Source organism: Spodoptera frugiperda, chromosome 9, assembly GCF_023101765.2.
Source record: "Spodoptera frugiperda isolate SF20-4 chromosome 9, AGI-APGP_CSIRO_Sfru_2.0, whole genome shotgun sequence".
Taxonomy (NCBI): domain Eukaryota; kingdom Metazoa; phylum Arthropoda; class Insecta; order Lepidoptera; family Noctuidae; genus Spodoptera; species Spodoptera frugiperda.
The window spans coordinates 9238624-9262035 of record NC_064220.1 but is presented as its reverse complement, the minus strand read 5'-3'; the positions used below and the strand labels follow the sequence as shown (position 1 = coordinate 9262035).

General features: G+C 33.9%; 1 protein-coding gene across 2 annotated transcripts in view; it reads right to left on the bottom strand.

Moving 5' to 3' along the window:
* Positions 1–2379: 2379 nt before the first annotated feature.
* Positions 2380–23412, bottom strand: part of LOC118271083 (neuropeptides capa receptor-like) — a 148755-nt gene continuing 127722 nt past the window's right edge. Inside the window, exon 7 of one of the 2 annotated variants that reach the window (XM_035586968.2) lies at positions 2380–7777. In XM_035586968.2, the coding sequence (XP_035442861.1) occupies positions 7522–7777 (256 nt within the window). In that variant the 3' untranslated portion in view covers positions 2380–7521. The remainder of the gene's footprint in view (positions 7778–23412) is intronic. The other variant, XM_035586967.2, reaches the window with a different exon arrangement.

Here is a 23412-nt window from a genome sequence, read left to right as displayed (position 1 = left end):
GGCCACGGTTCCTTTTCCCCTGGGGATTCCACTCTAAGGTTCGTTTTGGAATGTGGTCGGGGCCTCTTCGGAGAGAGCCAATTCATCCGTCATTAGCGGCGTTTGATTTGGCGGTCGGTCGGCTTTCGTGGCATTTCTCCAACAGGTCTAAGTTGGAGATGGTCTCGGGCCAGTAAATACCGAGAATGCGACGCAAGCATCAGTTAATGAAGACAAGAAGAGAAGACCATACTCCTTTTTAAAAGGTCGGCAACGCACCTGTGACTCCTTTGGTGTTGGACAACCCTATAGGTGGCATTGACCGCTTACAATCACGGCGACTCATTTGCCACTATTCCATAAAAAAATCATGGATTTAGGGGAATGTCTTTTGTTACCTTCCACGTCTCGCAAGCAGCGGAAAAGAAATATCCTTATTTTACATGTAGATACTACAATTCAAGTGCTTTGTGATACTACAGTGAAGACATTAAGTAGTCAGGAATGAATAATGAAATCGGTCCACTAATCTCCTGTAGAGAAGCCGACTACTGAATAATATATGTTTTTCATTATCATAATTAGAGCTACGCCATGTGAAATATTCCTAACTTCAAGTTATATTTGCAGTGGAGAAAAGTCAAGTTCGTTTTATGTTAGCAAGTATTAAGTGCGTAGGTCTGTATCTTAATAGGCATTTTTTCAGTTTATTTTTGACTTTCCTCAATAAGTTGTACCAATGCGACCTGAAATTGTATTTGAATAGCTTATGCCAGCAGCTTCGCCCGCGTTTCCATGGGATAAAAAGTATCCCATCACACAAGTCAAGAATTCATCAAAATCCGTTCAGTAGTTTCAACGTGACTGACAGACTAGCATCCAAACATCCAAGTGTGATAGTTTGATAAAGAACTTAATTTCCTTTTTCCGTAGAAAAAAGAAAACTTACTAATATTATAAATGAGAAAGTTTGTGTGTACGTTTGTTACTCAATCAGGTCAAAACGACTGAAAAGATCGGGGTGAAACCAGGTGTAGGTCAAGGTCTAGAATAACACATAAACTACTACTTTTAACTTAATTCTCCCAGCAAGCAGAAGATAATATTCACATAAGTAAGTACCTAAGTGTTTTTTTAAAACAAATCTAAATAAACACAAAATATTTCAAAAAGTTCTACAAAACAAATGTACATATATTTCACGATAAATTCGTTGTTTCAACAACTCACGAACAGTACAAAAATGGTGTATATTTTTTTGAACTTCACAGGAACCACGCATAAATATTAGATGAAATAAAAACGTGAAGTTATGGATGTGCCGGAAAGTTATAATTTATTACAAATGGGGCCAGTCTCGCGCCACCTACACCTGATCTCGATTTTATTTTGATGAAGCCGAGTTTTTTACTCATAAACGGGAAAGTCACGTACCTATGTACAATTTAAACCCAGGTAAAAAAATAGCATCCATACATGCAGCATAGAGAAGGCTGAATAGCCCATAGTAAAACCTCGTGGTTTACCCAAATAAATAAAACCTAAAAATCCAACATGAAAACAGTGATATCGCATTTTTGAAATAGAAAAACTGAATAATACTTTATCCAAGATATGTAAATGAATTTGGAACAGACGTTCGAAATTTCATCTTGATCCCTTCAGCCGTTATGACGTAAACGAGTAAAAAATATACATACAAACTTTCGCATTAATAATTTCTTTCGGATTTAGATACATACTTACTGGCTTATAGCAATAAAGTCTCTTTCACACACACACAATAGAAAAATAATGTTTAACAAACCTGAAACAATGTAGAGATAAAAACCAGAATACCGAAACAACAAAAATATAGGAAATTCCCTTTATATATTAAAGGCATTCAATTAGATTTATTGTCATAGAGAAAGTAAATGCCTTCTCGTTTGGCTGATCAAAAACGAAGATATGAAAATGGTATATTATATCTTTTGCAAAATTATCTTTGTTTCAAGTGTAATTTGGTCGTATTTATTATGTATATAATATATTGTACTTGGGTAGGCTTTGGAATGGCGCCCGGTACGTATGACAAAAGGATCGTAGGACTGATGCCTGATACGGAGTCGCAGAAATCTTATTGGGTTACCGGGGCTCCGGCTCGAAAAGCAGGAATAGGAACGAGTCGCTTTTTAGCTACAGTCTGACACTCCCGCCCTTAAAAAGGGTAGGATAACTGGCGGAAAGATGTATTGTTTATATCCTTATGTGAATCGTTCCATCTTCTACTTGTTTTTTTTTTTACTGTCAAATGTTTTCCTTGATTTTCCTTATCCTCTGATTTCTAATGGATGTATTTTTTAAACGTAGAGATTACACATAAGTAAATAAGTTTAAAGGTCGATAAATAAAACACCATTGGAGTTTTCCTTTGTATTTTATACACAATTTACATTTAGGTACATATCAAAATTATTTAAATATCTATTATAGGTACATAGACTAGTACTTACAGTGTTAAATGACTTACAAATCTAGAAATAGTTTTTGTTCTACTTCCCTTAAGACATTTTAGAAGATGATTGAAATTGCTTGAGCATGAAGTGGATTTTTTAAAACGTTATAATTTTTACTAATCGATTGAACAGTTAACAACAAGACAATTTTATAAATAAAATTTTTGTTTATACTGGTTTTTGTTTATTGTTACATCTTTAAACACATTATGTTGACTACTCAAAGGCTTATTTTCAGTTGAAAAGAGTAGCTTTGTAAATATTATTTATGTTTACACAATTTAATTTTAAAGTACCTAGGTAGAGCCAGCACAGCTATTTAATATCAGTGGCGTGCAGTCCAATTAATACGCAGGTAAGAAAATAAAGATTCATTAATTGAATGAGAATGTAACCATTGGTTGGCTGCTGAACCGACCAATGGTTATGTGGCGACAATCTGACAAGTGACAGATGACAGTAGTCGCACATAGACTATCGACGAGCAAATCAACGGATGACGTCATAAATATCCTGCATCGCACATACGAAGTTTACATGCGAATTAACACGGATAGAAAATCCCAACGAACAACAGTTGGGCAGAAAGCCCGCCAGGCACGATCACCTCGCCTGGTCGGAGGATCCTCCTTTGCTTAGGGAACTTTACTCGCTGTTCCCTAAAGTTACATTAGATGTGGCTTAGTAAAAAACTATATATTTTAACAAGCTACTTCCGCGCGGTTTCACCCGCTCTGCTCGGCTCCTATTGGTCATAGCGTGATGTTTTATAGCCAATAGCCTTCCTCGATAAATGCACTATCCAACACAAAAATAATTATTCAATTCGGACCAGTAGTTTCGGAGATTAGCGCGTTCAAACAAACAAACAAACAAACAAACTCTTCAGCTTTATAATATTAATATAGTATAAATATAGTAATAGCTACTTTTTCTGTATTCCGTCAACCTTTATTTTCTTTACCTGCTTAGTAAATAGCTGCACTGATTAGTGACTATACAGGTGACTTTAAATTCGACGTATTTCTCTCAGAAATATTACCTGTATTATCACTTCCCGAGAGGAATACGTTGAATTCAAAGTCACCTGTAGGTATAGTTTAAATAAAAAGACTTCAAGATTTCTACCAAAACAGTCTCAATGAGATTCTCTTTTGAGACTAACATGATTTAAAACTAAAGGGTTTCTATGGTTTAAAAAAAAACTTTATTTTTAAATTTTCCTTGAATTTCAAAATCCCCAGCTACTGAAAACCTTTTCAGGTTGTAAAGCTCTTACATTCATCTGAATTAAGTTTATTAATAGTAAGGTATATTTATTTCTTAGTACTTTTGTTTTATGTTGGTAATTCCTTAGTACCTTGTCGAGTACAGCTACTTAAGTTAGTCAGCTGCCTCGGGCACTTTTTCTTTTACGAATTCAAGTATTTTTGTACCCGGGGGCTTACTCTTGAATCCAATTCCGATCGATCGACATTGATATTGTGAAATTTTCGTACTCTTAAGTTGCAACACTAGCGCCCATTGCATCCGTATTGCGTGGATATTGAATGAACTAAATGGTATTGAATTTAGCTTTATATTCCGTACTCTGAATAGCATTTGACAGCTATGATTAGGGTTGCGTAGTTTTGACATTTAATAATTATTGAGACTTTATTGGATTGAAATTGCATTGACCATTGGTTTCAAGAGTAAGCGCCCTGATCTTGAATAAAGCCAATCTATTTTAAAATAAAACCTTTTCATTGTATCAGTTAAGAAATTGCTAGGTACCACTCTGATTTGAAGAAGAAAACTTTCTTTTAAGTCTGTTTTTATTCGGTATATCTTACTAATATGATAAGTGCGAAAGTTTGTCAGTTTGTGTCTCTCCAATATAGGACACATCTAAACTGAATCTCAAATGTAGGTCGTCAAGTTTCGCTTCGAGAAATTATTTATTATTTATGTCATGTCTCTGAGATAAACAAAAAACATGATTAATTTTGTAAAAAGATGATTTCAACTTTGCCAACTGTCAGAACCTAAGACTCAACAACTTTATATTAAAAAGTTTTCAACTAGGCCGTTTTTCACGACATAATAATTTGTATCTCATAAGAGTTTTCTGAATAAAGAGATATGTTTACATATGGAGATAAAACGAGTTCACATATACATATACATATTTATATAACATCCACTTTTCGCTAGTTATTTCTTTATTTTTTATTCTATTTATTAGGAAAGCAAATAGGTTATTTCTAAGTTACATGTGTCAGTATTTTCATCTAAGTATTACCGAAAATTCAGTTATGTAATGATTCACATGTAATAGGAGTGAGTCTATTGCCCTATAAGTACTAAGTACAATCATAGACTCATTCATTACTAATATTTTTTCCAAGAACTGACAAAAAGACCTAAAGACAGTCTTTTACGGAGTCTTGAACGACAATCGTATTTACTACCTCTCAACGAGGCAGTCAAAGAAAATCGAAAAGTAGAAATGTTTTCAGTTGATATTTCTAATAACTACTAGGTACAGAAAAAAGGCTATTGAAATTCATGAAATTGTTAGTATTTTCCTCAAAAATTTTCCTTATAAATTCTTAATTATTCCTGCCATACTCAAAGTCATTTAATAGTTCCTTAACCCAGTCCTCAGCAATTGTTTTCGATACAAAATAGTTAATAAGGAACAGTTTAAGTGATCATTAAATTTCTCGAGTGCGGCAGTTAATGTTATTTATTTATTTATTAAGTGTCACCAACATAAATACAGCAATATTGCACAATGAAAGTAACAGTTACATACAAACTACCTTAGATAAGACTGTATTACAAATAAATTAACTTAAGTTAGAGAAATAAATAATTTACTTACAAAATAAAATTCTACTTTATTTTAATAGACACATAAATCTTATTTACTAAACTTAATTAATTTAACAAAATATTAAACTTACTTGTAATCGCTATACCTATTAGTTTTAACTTTTAATTCTATCTTTATTTTATTAAATATCGTCGGATTTAATTCGCTTTTGTTTAGTAGCTACTTAATTTACATTTACTTATGTATTTGTATTGACTACACTTTATTTTAAAAGTATAACTTATTTATTCTATACGAAAGACTAATGTCCTTTAACAAGGTTAATATGAACATTTAAGGAGTTGTAAAAGTATCTACCACTTTAATGGGCTTTATGGGAAGTAGTTTTGTGTTTGAAGATTATAATAGTAAATATAAATTATTGATAATGAGTTTATTATTCATACGAAAAAAAAACTGCGTTTAAGTTTGTTATGGTCGCTTCGTCAATGAAAACAATTGATAACCATTGTGAACCACTTTATGCAGAGTAGAGTCAATGTTCATTTAACTTCTTTATGTTCTCAAATTTCTTCACTATTGTAATTTTCAAGCATAACACTACCTCCCATTAAAGCCGTGGAAGAAAATTTTAGAACAACCTTATGTAAAGGTAATTTTATACATAATTGTTCAATCAGTATTAATATATACAGAGAAAGTTTGAAACATTGTATACTAAATAAATTTCTTACAAAAGTATTAGAAACAACATTTTTAAAATTTATTAGCCGTAATAAATTTACAGATAATGAAAAGTTTAACTTAATTAATTTGGATGAAGCCCTAAATAACCCGATAAACAAAAATACTCCCGGGAAAAGTTTGTAAACAACATAAGTTTGGAGAAATAATTTAATTTAAAGTACACTTGTAACTTTCTTAATAAGTTTCTTATTTAAACGGGGAGATTTCAATCGTGATCTACTTGAGAGTTTATCATATTTTTTTTGTTAAGATACCTACTTATATGTATACATGAAGCAAGTACAAAGAGGAGATGTCATAATATGGTTGTGCTTTGTAACATTAATGGGTCCTGCTCAATGATATTGTAAGTAAAAAGGTGTGAGAGACTGCATATTGGAAAATAGAGAGGGGCGTAGTTTGTAACGTCCCCCGCTCCCCGTAAATTGTCACGCATTATGTTAAAGGAAAATTCAGTTATGACATCTCTATGTTTTTTTAGATGATTCTTAATTGGTGGAATCTAACGGAATTAAAACGTTCTCCAATAACGTCTTTAGGTTACTTTTACATCTATGTATGTATCAGTAATAAAATAGAGATTGATTCAGTAGGTACAGACAGAGATAGTAGCCATAGGTGTACTGAATCGACTTATAGCGCAGTTGACATAATAATATCATTTCTTTATTGAATTAATCAAGTTTGTCTATATAATTTTGTAACACGGATCAAAAACAAAGTGAAAGTAACGTTCCCTTAAAACAAAATAAGGGCTCATTTAATCATTTTTGAAAGGGCAATACCCTACCGGTAATGAACTTGAAACATTTGTATTTGTCCAAACGGCCATGCTAAGCCTACTTGATGGAAAGCTTGTTTACGCAAACAGCCTTTAAAGAGAAATAATATTAATGCCACAGAATATTACGTCCATTGTCTAAATAATTTAATGATGAATTTTCACAAGAAACTAAATATTTTAATGAGCGCGGTTGTTGTTTCTGGTAACTAAAAGACAGGATTATGAATGTAGTTCAAGGAAATAAGAGGTTGTTTTTATAGTTGTACCTAGGTACTGTTTAAAAGTGTACAAAAACATATTTACATGATTAATTTAAAACTTAGCTTTAAACCTAGTATACATTTATACAAAATGACACTATACACAACTAGTTAAAACAGAGAGACTGTATCCTTAGTACGAGTTAGTTTTACGTTGAACAAAAACGAAACGAAAGCGCGTTCAGTGCTCTGATTGGCCTGCACTAATGAATCAACCAATGAGAGAGCCGAACACGCTCTCGTTTCGATTACTTTAAACGTAAAGCAAACTCGTACTAAGTAAGGGTACTGATAAGTGAAACAACCTATTCTTATAAAACATTCTACAGATGTTTTGTTTACATATTTAGTTTGTATTTACAACAATATTCAATTTAATTCTGTACAGTTTGATTGAAAACCCTGGCACCGAAAAATCGTACAATTACCTGTTCAAGTTTTTGAATAACTTTTGAAGACTGGTTCTTCGCAATCCCTATCTTGGCTGATACAGTAGGGCGTTGGATCTTTAACGTAATCGACTTTACTGATGAAGGAAATTCTCGATTCTCGTTTCATGTGAGTCGAGTTGACGCTGGGTAGTGTAGTCACCTCCCTACAGATGGTGTGATCCAGATTAATGATGCGGGAGTCCCGACGTCCTCGGACTTTCCTGCAGAGAAGTGTTTCTTGGAACGCGATGCGGTATCTGGAACAAGAATAGGTCTTAAGCACATAGTCATTTATCTGTCTAGGTTTCTAAGGGTGGTGTTTAAGTAATGACCTAATTCTGTGTGCTATTACATTGTGTGCCAATGAAACATTTGGGAACAATTTCACTTTAGATTGAACTAAGTAATAGATGTGTTTAGTTTGTAGTAGTGTGATACAGTGTTATATGTCTCTGCTGCCTCGTTAGTCGTGTGGTCACAAGTGTGACTGCCGTGAGAGTCTTGGGTTCAATTTCAGGGTCGGTCAAAGTATTACTAGGTTTTTTTTCGGTTTTTCAAAAATGTCTCAGTAGTAATACGGAGTCTGGAATTGTTTCAGTATATGGCAATAGGTTTACCTATTACATGGGACTTATAAAACAAGTTGCATTACGAATGTGCAGGTGTACCTCTGGCCACCTCTTCGGGGAGAAAAGGCGTGACGTTGCAGTGTTATATGTATTTGAACAGAATTTGTACGGCGATATAAATATAGGTCACAAGTTGTTTTGTAAATAGGCTAGAAAATAGCACTTTTACGCGTAAGTACCTAAATCTTATAAGATTATCTAGATGTGGTCTACATTTCTCTTTCACCAACACAAAATTAGAGGTCACAGAGTCTAGACAATATACAAAATCCTTTCAAGACATATGTGGCCCTCTCACAATATATGTGATAATCCGACAAAATACTGGTAATTCGAATTACCGAATGTTAGAAATATCAAATGGTTCGCAATTTTGATCTAGCCTCAAAAAGTAAGTTATCTCTGCAAGTTCTGCAATTTCTCAGTTTCTTACTTTCTGCAACTTTGAATTGTTGCAAGTTCAACGGCAGTAAAATTTTGATACGTAGGTAAGGTAGCAATGAATTTTTAATTCGTAATACCATGTGTATTATAAAATTGCATAGATTTTGTCATCAAATGAAAGAGTTTGGCGAGTTTAAATCATACTATTGTTAATTTATAAGATAAATAAATAAATAAAAAAAGTAGTCAGTAGCAGCGCGACAATTGCCGCGTCGTGTGTCGCGGAATGCTACTCACGAAAATGAGCCTCTAGCATGGCTTGAAACTAGTCGACTTCCTCGTCAAACAGTTACGTGAGTAAGCCAATAATATAATCATTAAATAAAAAAAAAAACAAATATATAGAGATTTTCGAGGGATCTCGTTATAAGTTTCAACTATTGAAGGTTTGAATCATCGATTATCGAGAGTTGAATTGAATAGTATCTTGTGTTTGTTTCAGTAACTTTGCAAGGGCACTACATTGTCCCTAGCTGTACCAGATTCAATTACCCTGACAACATGTACCCTAAATTGAATACCTAAACCTATTATTTTAGCAATGGCATGTCTCACTATTATTAGATTTTTCTCTTTCGAAAATGTTGTTATAGAGTCTTTTTTTCTTGAGGGGGGAAAATCATTCAATGGCTTCTCTTGCCTTGGGTGAGGCGAGAGGGAGTGTCAGACTCTTACTGACTAAAAACCACCCCATTCCTACTCCTGCTATTCGAGCCGGAGCCTCGGTAACACGTTAGGTAGTCCGCAGCTACTGTGTTATAGAGACTATATATTTAATTTTATGTTCTGTATCTGCAGCAAGATTTATTTATTTATTTATTTATTTATCTTAACATTAAATACATCTATCTTTACAAGCACACCTAATACGATAAATGCAGTACTTATAAATTTAAAAAATAAAAACCAAATATCTGTATGAACATAAAACATAAACATAACTTAACATAAACTTAACATTAACATTATCCTAATACTTACTTACTAACATTTACAAATTTAGGAACTCTTTACCACAACCTCATATTTACATACTGAAAAAAAATATGACGTCTCGCTGCAAGAAGGACTAGTATTGAAAAACATTTTTGTACTACTTGTATATTAAACTCAGTTTCACACGTTGTTGTTTATTTATTTATTTATTATTATAAAAGAAATACAACATTAATTTAAAACACTCTTCCACAAAACCGGTTTAGCGGTTTGACTGTGGGTGTTGCGCCGCATTGTTATACAAAATTATGACTTACTATTTAGAGTAAACAATTACGAGTATCAAACTTAATATACACAAACAAAGAAATTACCAACCTAAAGAAATTAAACAAAAAAATTATTTTATCTCGGAAGTTAAATGAGCGGCCTGTATCTTGTTTGTTTAAAATCAAGCTTTTTTGACGTCCATGTTTTTGGCACAAAGGCGGTCTGTTTCCATAACATTTATCAAGCTTTTACTGGAATAAAAAGATAGAATATAATTCCCACTAAAGAAATTTTGGACAACAGAATTCAAAACAAGATTTAAATTTATTTTTACCGTCTGTCTTTGGACTTCAATAATTAAAATCTTCATCTACACCAATGAACAAAATTAGAGCGTCAGTTTGAAACATTGAAATAATCGCGTTTTACTACATGCATAGGAACATCGTGTACAACATTACGTACATACGAAACATATACTGAAACATATATTTTTAAATTTTTGTTTGTATGTCTGTCTGACTAATTTCTGAAAAGACAGGACTGATTTAGACGGGACTTTTATTGGTTGTTCGCTACAAGTTTTAGTTGTTGTACTAAGGAGTAACTTAACCTTAATAACCTTAACTTACTCACTTCTTTATTACTCACAAACTCGGTAATCTGCGCGAGCGAAGAAAAGTAAAAGTCAAAATTACATGTTATATTAGTGGTTTATTTGCAGGCACCTTTGAAAGTCACCAAATATAATATTACATTAAAAAAATGTCTATATATCGGTCAATCATCTAGAGAAGCTATTTGTTTCTTCCAAAGAGTAGATTTCTATGAAGAAGAACAAGCAAGAAACTCCATAACTCCAAGCCAGTTACAAATACAATAATTCCTAATAAGCTGTTACTTATTTGGTAAGAAAAAGATTCATTACATCCTAATAGAGTATCAAGGTAATAATCTTAACACGTAAAAGCTTACTAAGGCCATACCTAGACCTAGCCCTGAGTTGCGTTTAATGTAAAATCCCTTTGGCCTTCTGACAGATTGAGAATGATTATAATTACCTGTCTAGATTAGACTCTAGACTGATAGAATGTTGTTCTAGTTTTTGGAGGGATACCTACTAAAGAAAAATAAGGTGAATAAAACATAATAAGCCTTATAAAGAATTTGGATGCGAAAATCGACTAAACTGCGGACTCCGCACAAATATCTTTGGGAAAATTCGCTGGGAATTCAAAATGTTACATAACATACATATGCCTGTCTATCATGGGGATAGGCAGAGACAATGGAATACCAATTGCTATGAATGTTTCATAACTACCTCTTTCGCTTCATCAACAGTCATCAGTCTTTCCACGCATGCTCGTCAGTTAAGGGTGCTTTTAATTTGGCATATCTTTAGTATAATATCGCCAATGTGGTCTATATGTGTCCGTTACCGGTGCTCTCTACGGACGGTCCCATTCATACTTGCATTGTATACTTCTTTCGTAAATCTGCTTTCATCAATCCTTTCTACATGTCCAAACCATCGTAACATTTCTGATGTAGTTTGCTATATAATATGTAGCAGAACTTACAACCTATGTACTACCTTTTTCACTATCACAAATAGCTCGTAGGTTTTAAAATACTGGAGCTGCAGATTAAGTACCTAGCGGGTTTACCGGGAGTAGGAATGGATTGGTTTTTAGTAAGTAAGAGTTAGACACTCTCTCTCCCCTTGGTCAAGGCGGGAGAAGTCATTGGATGATTTTCCCCCCCAAAAAGGCCTTAAAATAGCTTTTTTGCACCTAACAATATCATATTATCTATTTGTTTAAAAACCATCTCTTTCGACAAAGCAGTTTTTCAAAGAATATTTCGGTAAAAATATTAAGCATTTTCATAAACGGACACCTAAAAGCTAGCCGTTTAAATTTACTTTGAAATTAAATATCATTTTGACCTAGGAAAATCCTAAATTGACGTTGTAATAAAAATAGTAAGCAAATTAAGCTAACTTTTTTACATAAAAAAGATGCTTATTTTGTTCAACAGGTTGCCTAGGCCTTAATTAAATGAACCTGACTCGATTATGTTTGCGAACAACTTTGATCTTTTGCTTCGGTATAAAATGTTCTTTACGAAGCATTTAATAAAATGTAATTAGCGAGTTGAAGTACTTGAAGTAGCGACGCGCAATAAGACAACGTGTTACGGTACAACTATTACAGTAATCGAATTATGTTATTGAATTCTTTGTTTCGAAATTTTACATAGAGAATATCCGTTAATATGCGAGTTTTCAACAGTATACTTTTTAATGTTGCCCAACACGTCGATTTTTTTTCTGTGTCGTGGATTAAAAATATGCAAATTCACATACACAAGACACCCAGACCCGAAACAACAATTTGTGGATCACACAAAGAGTTGCTCCGTACAAGAATCGAACCCGCTATACGTTGTATGGCAGCCAACCAGTCATCACGCCAAATGTGCAGTCATGTTCATAGACTGAGAATTTTATTGTTGGTCGAGTTGTCTCAAAAGTAACTATCGAGCGAAAGGAATATCTTCGGTAAAGAGTTATTAGGGATATTTCGAAGAGTTTCTTCGGGGTAATTTTTGAAAGTATTCATTGGGAAATTTAAAAGCGCTGGCGTAATAACATTTGTTTGTGTTTATTATTAACAAATTAAGCTAAGAAACGTCTCAACAAGAAAGTAAATTGAAGTCCATCTCACGAAATACATAAAACAATAAGTTGGAGTACCTAGGACCTAGATAGAGAAATTCTCTGAAACGACATTCTGTAGTAGTACTTTATAATGCGGCACGGAAGTTGAGCTTCGCAGTGGACACAAAGCAGGTTGTTATGCGAATGTTTGCGGTCTGCCGACCTTGTTCGTTCGTTCGGGGATGGCTGGGAACTCAAAAGGCTAAGGTACGTCATGTTACAGCTTCAGAAAAGCTGTATTTTATGGTGGTTGGTTTTTTACCCACTGAAAGTTCAGAAGTCGGTGTCTCAAGTCCTTAATAAAACTATTTGTGAAAAACTTGGGTAGGTGTATCTAGTATCGGTAAGTAATATTTTGTTACGGGCTCGTGGCACCGACTTCTTTAATTTCAGTGGGTGTTGTGGGTAGGTACTAAGTGCAAATAAATAATAATATGTTTTTTGGTATTTAGTTTATGGTTTTTGAAGTCATTTTTTCAGGTCTAGTATATGGACACGACAGCCACAATTCTTTTTTATTATTTAAATATTAAACCTTTGAATTTTACTTTAAAAAAATCATGTTTTACGTATACGATAAGTAGTATAAGTGTAAAATTGGTTCTGGTAAAATTGGTTTAAGCAAATATATCTAAAGAGTGTAGGACTATGTTACTTGTAATTAGTATTAAACATAATAAATTATAAACTTGAAAAGAGTACTTAAAGCTGGCTTACCAAAATAATCACTGTAAAAGATAAATCGTGATTTTTTAGCTTCGTTAAATCTCTGTTAAATATTGTACCGACATCTCCCTGATTAAGAGCTTTACATCTGGAGCCCTTTACCCATTAATTCAATTAGACTAAGCCTATCTCAGTCCGCTGGTGTCGCCTCTGCATAATGTTATTTACAATACAGTTATTTTTACATTCTGGAATCAGTGTTTTGAATTCCGAGTGTTTGTTTATTAGTTTTTGTATATATGTATAGGTTATCTCATTGTAGATTGTAGAGATTCGGTAAAAGAAAAGTGGCATTCTGTGTAAAATCTAGACAATCTGGTAGACTCGTAGTTTAATTTACATCAAACCTTAAAAGTATGAGACTGTATCAACTGTCGTCCTTATAGAAATATTAATACTTAGTTTCTGCCAACGGCTTCATCCACGTTCCGTGGGATAAAAATTATCCTACAACCCAAGAAAGTTCTTACCCTGTCTGTATACCAAATTTCATCAAAATCCGTTCACTAGTTTCAGCGTGATTGACGGACAATTAAACTTTCACATTTATAATATTAGTGTGATATCTTTGATCGTCTTACTATCGACTGATATTAATAACTGATTTCATTGCAAAGTCCTTTAGATCAAATTACATTTCTGACACTTTATTACTATTGTCTGTCAAAAACCTTGATCACTCAAGAGCAAGAAGTGGATAAGAGGTTATTAATCTTTGGCTGTGAGACACTTCAATACTAACTTGTCATCTGTCGATATTAAGCTACCTACTAGTTATTATATCCAACCTATCACCTCTCGCAATAATAGTACAGTCCACTTTAATCCTTATGACAATGGCAATAAATCCTAAAAAAGAAAGATAAGCATTCTTTTCACGAGAGGACGTTGACATGTAACTGGGCAGTCATTTATATTAACTATTTAACTGAATCAGTAAAACGGATTAGACTAATCTTTTTAAACAATTTCTTTCAATAAAAACGTTTTACATTGGATTGAAAGTTTTCGAATTGATTTCGTTTGTGTTCAAATAATTGACGAAGTTTAATTAGTTTTCGTTTCATCAATACCTACCACGTAGTGTTGGTAGAAAATCCTTTTAAGGGGGAGAGAGGGTGACTTTTTTATTGGAGTTAACATTAACCAATAGTAGGATTGACTCCTGAATCATGCGTGCCTTTGTAAATAGATTTTTTTAATGTGGGAGAGTCAGGCTTCGCGACGAATGAGCCGGTTCGACCGGAATGATACCACGACCTTATAAAAAACTACGTAAAACAACGTTTGCGTTGTGTTTCGTTGTATGAGTGAGGTTACCGGAGGCCAAATACTTAAATTCCTAACCACTCAAAAGGCCGGTACTTGTGACACCTCTCGTGCGACAGCGATTACTTCCCATCAGAATCACCTGATACACCGGATACATATCAACGTATGCTCGCTTACCGGCTTATATCATGAAAAAGCATAATTTAACACAAGTATTTATACATCACGATGAAAATCTGCCAGTAGTATTTTATTATTCTATTTCCAAATTTATAATCCCTCTTCTTTTCTGAAGTCCTCAATTTATCTACTAATGAGGCGTTAAATAATTCGGTTTCTAAATGATACTGCTCTCAATACAAAAGGCATTGGTGTTAATTATTAGCCCTTCTACAATCCGGTGTAGCTCCATAAATCTCTAACACTAATGAGATTAGCGTGGCTAATCTCGATTTTGCGAGTTGTCTGTTTCTGTGATTAATTATTCATCAAATCTTTTCATTCATTTTCGTTATTCAATATAATGTTACTACTTTTATTTAATACTGCCTTTGGTAAAGTAGTTACAATCGCGACGACCAAGCAGGCAGTAATCAGTATACTTACTTATCTGGTAAAATAATTGAATCGCATGTAATATAGGATTAGCTATACGATAGTCATATACACACTTGTCGTGACTTCATACTAGATACCGTGATGTTTTTTTGTTCTGTATTACACTTTTTTTTTTGAGGGTGGGGAAACCATTCAATGATTTATCCCTTGGGTGAGGCGAGAAAAAGAAACCACCCTTTCCTATTCCTACTCTTTGAGCCCGGCCCCCGGTAACTCACTAGGTAGTCCGCAGTTCTGTAATACACTTGGGAGCAAAGAAACAGAGCCACTAGCGTTTGTTCTTTTTTGTTGATAAATATTTTCTGATACAAGTACTTTATCAATTGGTAACGTATGCCATATGAATGGATATTTATTAATTACCTTAAGCGAGTATTTTTTAAAGAACATTCTTTTTTCTTTCATAAAGTCGCTAAAACGCCAGTGCCACGCTGTGTGTACATTGGTACACGCAGCACTGATTGACTGGCTTAACTATGATTGATGGAAGCCAAACGCATCCACAGCAACGTAGTATAGCACATCTCTGGTGGAAAAGCAGCCATAATTTCGGATGGTTGTTCATAAAGTCGGCCATATTGTTATGTTAATAATGCAACGGTCATTAATCGTGAACGATGACAGTTTAAACCACCACTGTGACAGTTTATGGTCAACAAACCACTTGAAATTCACGGTGTGAATAACAGAATGCATCTTAAAGTTTTTAATGTTTCAATTATTTAAAATAGGTACATATTTCATTTAACGTGGTGGCCTGGAGGTTTATGACGCTCGCTCCTTGTGCATGAGGATGCGGGTTCGAAACCTACGTCGTAATATGTACTTTCTAATATTATGTAGATACCACTGAGAAATGGTGAAGAAAAACATTGTGTGGAAACCTGAACTTATAATTTTTAATTATAAGTTTGATTTCGACAACCCGCATTAAGCAAGCGTGGTGATGAATGCTTAAATTTTCCCCGTATGAGAAGAGACCTTTGGTCAGCAGTGGCCTAATTGTAGGCTAGGCTGTTGATGATGATATTTCATTTGATAACTTGTTCGTAATTATTCTATGTTTCGTTTAGTTTACAACTACATATTAATAGGAACTTATAAACCAAGTATGCCATAATCATGTTCTACTCTTTGTCTACCCCAATAGGAGACAGGCATGTCGATATATGTATTTTTATGTATGTAAATTGACTGTACTAAATTCACTAGTTCTAAAATAAATCCAATATACTACTCGTTACTTAGTTATTCAATTCAACTTTTTCTCTGTTTCTAAACTGAAAAAAAACAACATGCAGCTAGTATGACCTTCAGCTCTATACTATCTTAGAAATTTAACTTATTTCGACATTGATTCTGGTCAGTAAAAACCGACCTTTTCGGTTTATGACCCGTAAGCCACTTTCAACTTTATAGTCTACCGCTATAAAGATACAAATTTAATGGTTCACGACAATATTGCATGTGGACACAGGTTAGTAAAATATGTACAGTCAGTTAAATTATTTGGTATGCAGGTAAGAAAATAAATATTGGTTCTGTACAGAGACTAGGTCGTATAGTATACTACAGATAAGGCCCATAGGTGCCTCATTCGGAGTTGCGGACTACCTAGCGGACTTACCGGGCCTCGAGAAGCAGGAGTAGGAACCGGTTGTCAGTGAGAGTTTGATTCTCCCTCTCGCCTCGCTCAAGGCGAGAGAAGACATTGATAATTTAATAAAAGATCATAATATAGTATGTAGGTTAGGTACATAATATAGTATATAGGTTAGGTACACATAGCTACAGGTCAAGCTAAAGAAAACCAATAAAAACGGACCGTTCAATGTGTGGAAAGATCATATAAAGGAAGGTCATGGTAAACTGGCATTTTATAGTTAAAAATTGAAATAAAATTTTTGGTTTGAACACCTATCGTTGCGGTATCGACATCAAGAGTATAACCAGTACATCCTTTTATTGAGGTTCGAAAATAAAACCTTCAACCCATTGTACTAGAAGGTTTTATATCGGACAGAAGAGTGGAAATTTATGTTTAGTAAATAGAATCTATACCTATGTCCAATTTTTTTCCGAAACTTGGTTGTATATTTGTAAATGTATTTTGCCTACAATTCTTTTCAGTTTTGTCATTCGAGTAAATAAATAAGTACGTTTTCGCAGGTTTTATTCATCACAATAAACCTATTTTACTATCAACGGTAATTCAAGCTTCATTTAATTTAATACTAGGTAGACGCAATATTATGAAAATGAATAAAAGTATTAATAGAATTTTAATGTTGAATTTCTTAATAATAACGCGGAATGTTACTGTGGGAGTAAGATTATTAGTTCATATAATCATTTTCAAATACTAACAACTCATTTTAAACTCATTTTATCCCGTAGCCGTGGCTTCACCTGCTCAAAGTAACAAAAGTGGCCTTTTCAGACACAAATATTATTTAACTATAGGCACCATAAAAAATATTGTTCTAGTATAAAAAAACAAGCAAACCGCACACACATTTCATGTAGAAGTAAGAATATAATGAAGATATATAACTACAGCTTTATAATACGAACTAATATAGGCTTAAAATGTATGTACTGTAAACTAGATAGTGGAAATCCCTTTGGGAAATAAAAATTGGAAAGTGATTTCGAAGTCCAATTTAGGTATATTTTATTCAGAATCTAATCACTTCAGTGCCAAAAAAGACTTTTACAAGTAACATGGTTATTTATAGGTACAAGGTTCATAGTACAAGAAAGCCAAACTAATCCTACAATTATTATAATAATTTGTATATTTGTTTATTTCCTTCACGTCAAAACAGCTGAAAAGATCGAGATGAAATTTGGAACAGGGGTAGATTATGATTTGGAATAAGATATAGGTTACGTTTTTTTCCACGGGAACGGGGGCGAAGCCGCTGGTGGAAGCTAGAAGCTTATGTTCAAATACTCAAACGCCACTTATCTTTAAGACACTTTCAAAATTAAGTGTGGGAGAGCCATGCTTCGGCACAAATGGCCCGGCTCGACCGGAGTGATACCACGGCCTCACAGAAAACTGACGTGTAACAACGCTTGCGTTGTGTATAAAGTATAAAATATAATATCAAGAAGATTTCTTGATATTTTATATACGTAGTTGAGAATACTGAGAAGGACATGGACTATTTTACATATGAAATTCAAGCGGACAAAGTCATGAGTAACAGCTCGTATGTACATAAACGAGTTAACGAGAAGTTACACGGTGTCACTGTATCGTTTAGTACGACGATTGGCCTTAATTTAATGTTAGAAACAGTTTGTATAACAATGTTAAAACAGAAGGTTCACTTCTAACAGAATAACTTTGAAGTTAGGCTATGAACGTTGTTTTTTTTTGTATTGCAAGGCCGAAGTAGTGATCTAATTCGACACAATATAGAAGATAATCCTAGCATTTTTAAAGCGTTACGTAGTCTGAAACTAAAACATTATTGGCTGAGAATAGAATATGCGTCTATCATGATTTAGTTCGTAGTCAATCACTAAGATATTTGAATAAAAATAATAATTAAAATTATTTCAAACCTGGGCGCTTACTCTTGAAACTAATCTCAATGTCAATGCAATTTCAATTAATTAAAATCTCAATAATTATTCATATAAAATATAAAAAATATATAAAGCAAAACTCATTACCATTTAGTTCAATCAATATCTACACAATACGGGAGCAATAGGCGCTAATGTTGTAACTCAATGTACGTAATGTTGCAACTCAATGTGATGTACGATGGATCGGTATTGGATTCATGTGTATAACTTTTAGGGTGAGTTCTGAAATCTATTAAATCATATAATAAACACTTTAAGATTATAATTCTCTCGTCTTTGAAAAATATATTGTTATACGGCCACTTGTCTTTCTGTGTGAAGTCGACCTTCTGCACATAACTTCACGTTAGAATTGAATTCAATACCCTATTAACTAAATTACAGCTACTTTGTAACTCGACTGCCATGTCAAAATTCCATGTAACCGTGTTGCTACGTTAAGTGTAGTTTGCTACGAAATTTTGCTACGACAGATTGCTACGAGTGTCGTAGGCATGTTACAACAAAGCGTAGCATTATTTACCTATGTAAAATATACAGGTAATCATATTTTTGTTAGTCGGCTACCTCGTAGGATGAGTGAATGCAAGTGTGAATTCCTGGCTGAGTAAGGTATTATTGTGATTTTTCGAATCAAAGTGACCGAACTGATTCTTGTTTTATGTCTGATGTATAGCAATAAGCTGAAGATTCATTCATAACTGGTGAAGAGTGGTTGTTGCATTTGACATACTGTTGATCTCTGCATTACCTTCAAGGTTTAAAAGGCTTGATGTTTTATTGTCATATTTATTTAAATTACATTTTCATCTTCTAGTTAACTTAATTTGTCAATACTTTGATTCAAAAAAGAAGCATCATTATGATAATTTAAATAAAAATCAACTAGGGAATGTTCTCGAAAATATTTTCTGAAAAAAAGTATTTACAAACTAAAACAAAATATCTTGATTAGAGGAGAGCCTACAAGTCTGAGAATATTGATAAAATAGTTTCTGTCGTTGATTGCGACGAGATCGAACGGTTACGAAGTTATAGAACACAGGCAATTGCTTGTACTGGCGGCCATCTTTTTATTAACAGAGTTGTAACGGCTATTGCGAACACGTGTTAGGAAACACGTCGCAATTACTAACTACATATAAAGTTACGTCATTTTCCCCCTTGGGGGTATAAAAGTTACAGTATTCTACTTCACGTGTCAGGGGGCTTAGTCTTGAATCCAATTCCTATCGATCGATATTAATATTGTGAAATTTATTACTCTCGAATTGCTATACTATTGCCCATTGCATCCGTATTGCGTGGATATTGAATGAAATTAATGGTATTGTGTTTGGCTTTATATTCCGTACTCTGAATATTAATTAACAGCTACGATTGGGGTTGCATAGCTTTGAAATTGAATAATTATTGAGATTTTACGAAATAGAATCATTATTGAGATTTTACTAGATTGAAATTGCATTGACTGTGAGATTCAGACATCATTCTGTAGAAATAAAACCCCTATTTTCATTACATATCCTTCGACACACAGTAACATAGACAGACAAATATAAGAGCCATTAGACCACTATAAATGGGACCCAGTAGGGAGCTACGGACTACCTAGCAGGTTTAACGGGATTCCGGCTCGAAAAGCAGGGGAGCTGGTTTTAGTCAGTAAGAGTCTGACACTCCCTCCCGCCTCGCCTAAGGCAGTAGAAAACATTGGATGATTTTCCCCCACCAAAAAAAAAACCAAGTAGGTTTACCAATAATTCTTAAACCCTCGTGCTTCTAACTAACGTAATGCAATTTACTCTGAACAGTTACAAACTTCGTGTTGGACCTTCACAATTGAATCAAGTTTTTCTAACAAGAACTTCTGGTCTCTGTCAACAGTAATCATGTATTCGTAATATAGGTATGTATGTATGTTCATATGTCCACAACTTTGGCCTATGGAGACAAGATAGTTCTAGCTTTGACTACCCAAAATAGTCAGTCAGCGAAACTAAACTTATCGCGACGGAAATTCTTTTGGAAGTTTGTTATCGTATTGAAACTTTGTTTTCCGTATATTGTGTACATCTCACTAATATTATAAATGTGAAAGTTTGTTTGTTTGGATGTTTGTCCGTCAATCACGATGAAACTATTGAACGGATTTTGATGAAATTTGTTATACAGACTTGAGTAATAGGATATTTTTTATCCCACGGGAATGAGGACTTAGGTGAAGCTGCTGGTAGAAGCTTGTTGATAATTTAAATAATAAAATCCATAAAATGGACAGCAGCTTTTAGAAAGTTAATACAATATAAAGTAGTTTTTGACAATATCGTAATTTATTTGGTAAGATAAGGACTCATGATAGTCGTCAGATTGTGACTCGAAATTGACACGACAAATCACGGATCGTATTTACTAAAAATAGTTTGTCTGTTGAATCCTTACCATGAACTAAGATCAATAGAATGTAATATACCAATACAGAACTTAGGTTTCCTTGAAGGTTGTAGTGCGAATATCAAACAGTGTTAACTAAGTTAACTATAAGGAATAGGGATCAGGGAATAACCCAAATCTACCAACTCTAATTCCGTTAATCTACCAACGGTTGAATGAAAACTTACGCCCGGTTTGCCAGAATAATAATTAATCTATTTGTTTAACTTAATACCTACAAACATAATAAAGAGAAATCAACAGTGGTTATGGATAAGTCCCTTTAGGCAAATAGGATTTAGACGCTATTTAGTCAAACGAGTGAATTTGAATGTCAATGTATTGGATTAACACTGACATTAGACGAATTATGTCAAGCCCATTGACTTTTCTATTGGTTCGTTCGACTAGCGTTCAGGCAAAATGTGATAATAGATTTTTATTTGGCTATAAAATAAAAATAAATTATTTGTTTATTAACTAAAAAATCACGGTTTACTTGAGACACTTCATCATGAACAGCGCGCGCAGACGTGACGACGTCGACGTTGACGTTGACGAGATTTTTTAGTTCATTTAGAATGTCTCACATTTTTTATTATTAAAATATTATTAAGTATTTGATTGTGACAATCATAAATATAGTTGAATATGTAAAATGCATCTATGAAAACAATACCGAAAACCCATTATCTTTCTATTGACCAAACCAACATTAATCGGTTGGTACGGCAAACCTCTCGTGATGGCAAACAATCGTCGTCTGAAGGTTCGTTACGTCACCATTTTACAAATAAAACATGGATTATTTAACTAACGGACATACCTATATTATAGATCAATATCAACATCATCAGTCTAGAAGTTCTACTGCTGAGTACTTATAGTCAATGCTTGTATAGAGTATGTTGCTTCTCCCACAGAGAAGGTTTGAGCATTAATAACTGCTGTTAATATTACGAATATTGTAGAATAAACATATTTACCGCAATTTCTATTCAGCCCGCGTGTCATTAGACTTGAGTATGGGACTATGTGTAAACAGAGACTGGGTAACATTGTTCTCTGATAAAGCTGAATCTTTTAGGGTGCATTTCCACACAGAGATGTGCTATACTAGGTTGCTGTGGATTCGTTTGGTGTCCACCAATCGTGTTTATTGGTACACATACCTATGCATTGGTGGAAACGCACTAACTCCTCGCTCAGCTACTTTGCGGCGGCGCATCTTCGTAGCATATCTTACTCGCACAGCTACATAACTTAGTATCAATGGAAACGGTCACATAGTTTCACAGCTTAGCTATTACATCTTCGTAGCATAGCTACATAGCATATCTCTGATGGAAAAGCACCCTTAACCTACGATCTCCAGTCTGCTATTAAGACAAACCCTCTTATCTAAGCTCACGGGCCATTGATAAAGATATTTGCGATGTTCTTGTAATAACTTTGTAAACTAAACGAAACCAATAAGAAGTAATCATAAAAAATAATGACTATATCTTCATTTACGAGAAGTTGGCAACATTTATTGAAACGATTTATCTAAGACTTAGTTGGAATAAGATCGCTTCTCGTTGTTCAAAATAATAAATGGTACTTTTCGAAACTCGTTATTTTACGAAAACTGTTAATGTTAAGTTTTCGAGAAATAGATGTTCTTTTAGTTAATCGTACCTATCTATATTTTTTCAATATTCGCACAAAATATATTAATTTTTATTTCAATTGAACCTGCTCAAACATTTCTCAAGCTGTCAACTTTTATTAAATTTTTAACTTTATTATTACGTTTTTAAATGATGAAGTCGTTTGACAGTTTGGGGTAGCCTTTAATTTTAAATAAGGCCCTTAGTATGCGTTTGTTTTACGCTAAACGAGATCGAAACAAGGATGCGTTTGGCGTTCTAATTGGTTGCTGCATTTGCACCGGCTAAGGGTATAGATGTGGCAACACTCTGACAAGTGACAGATGACAGATGACAGAAGTCGCACATAGACTATCGACGAGCAAATCAACGGATGACGTCATAAATATCCTGCATCGCACATATGAAGTTTACATGCGAATTAACACGGATAGAAAATCCCAACGAACAACAGTTGGGCAGAAAGCTGGTATGATCACCTCGCCTGGTTGGAGGATCTCCTTTTCTTAGGGAACTTTACTCTCTGTTCCCTAAAGTGGTGACCCCGACGTGATGATGACGATACTTTAATTTTTCTGAAATGG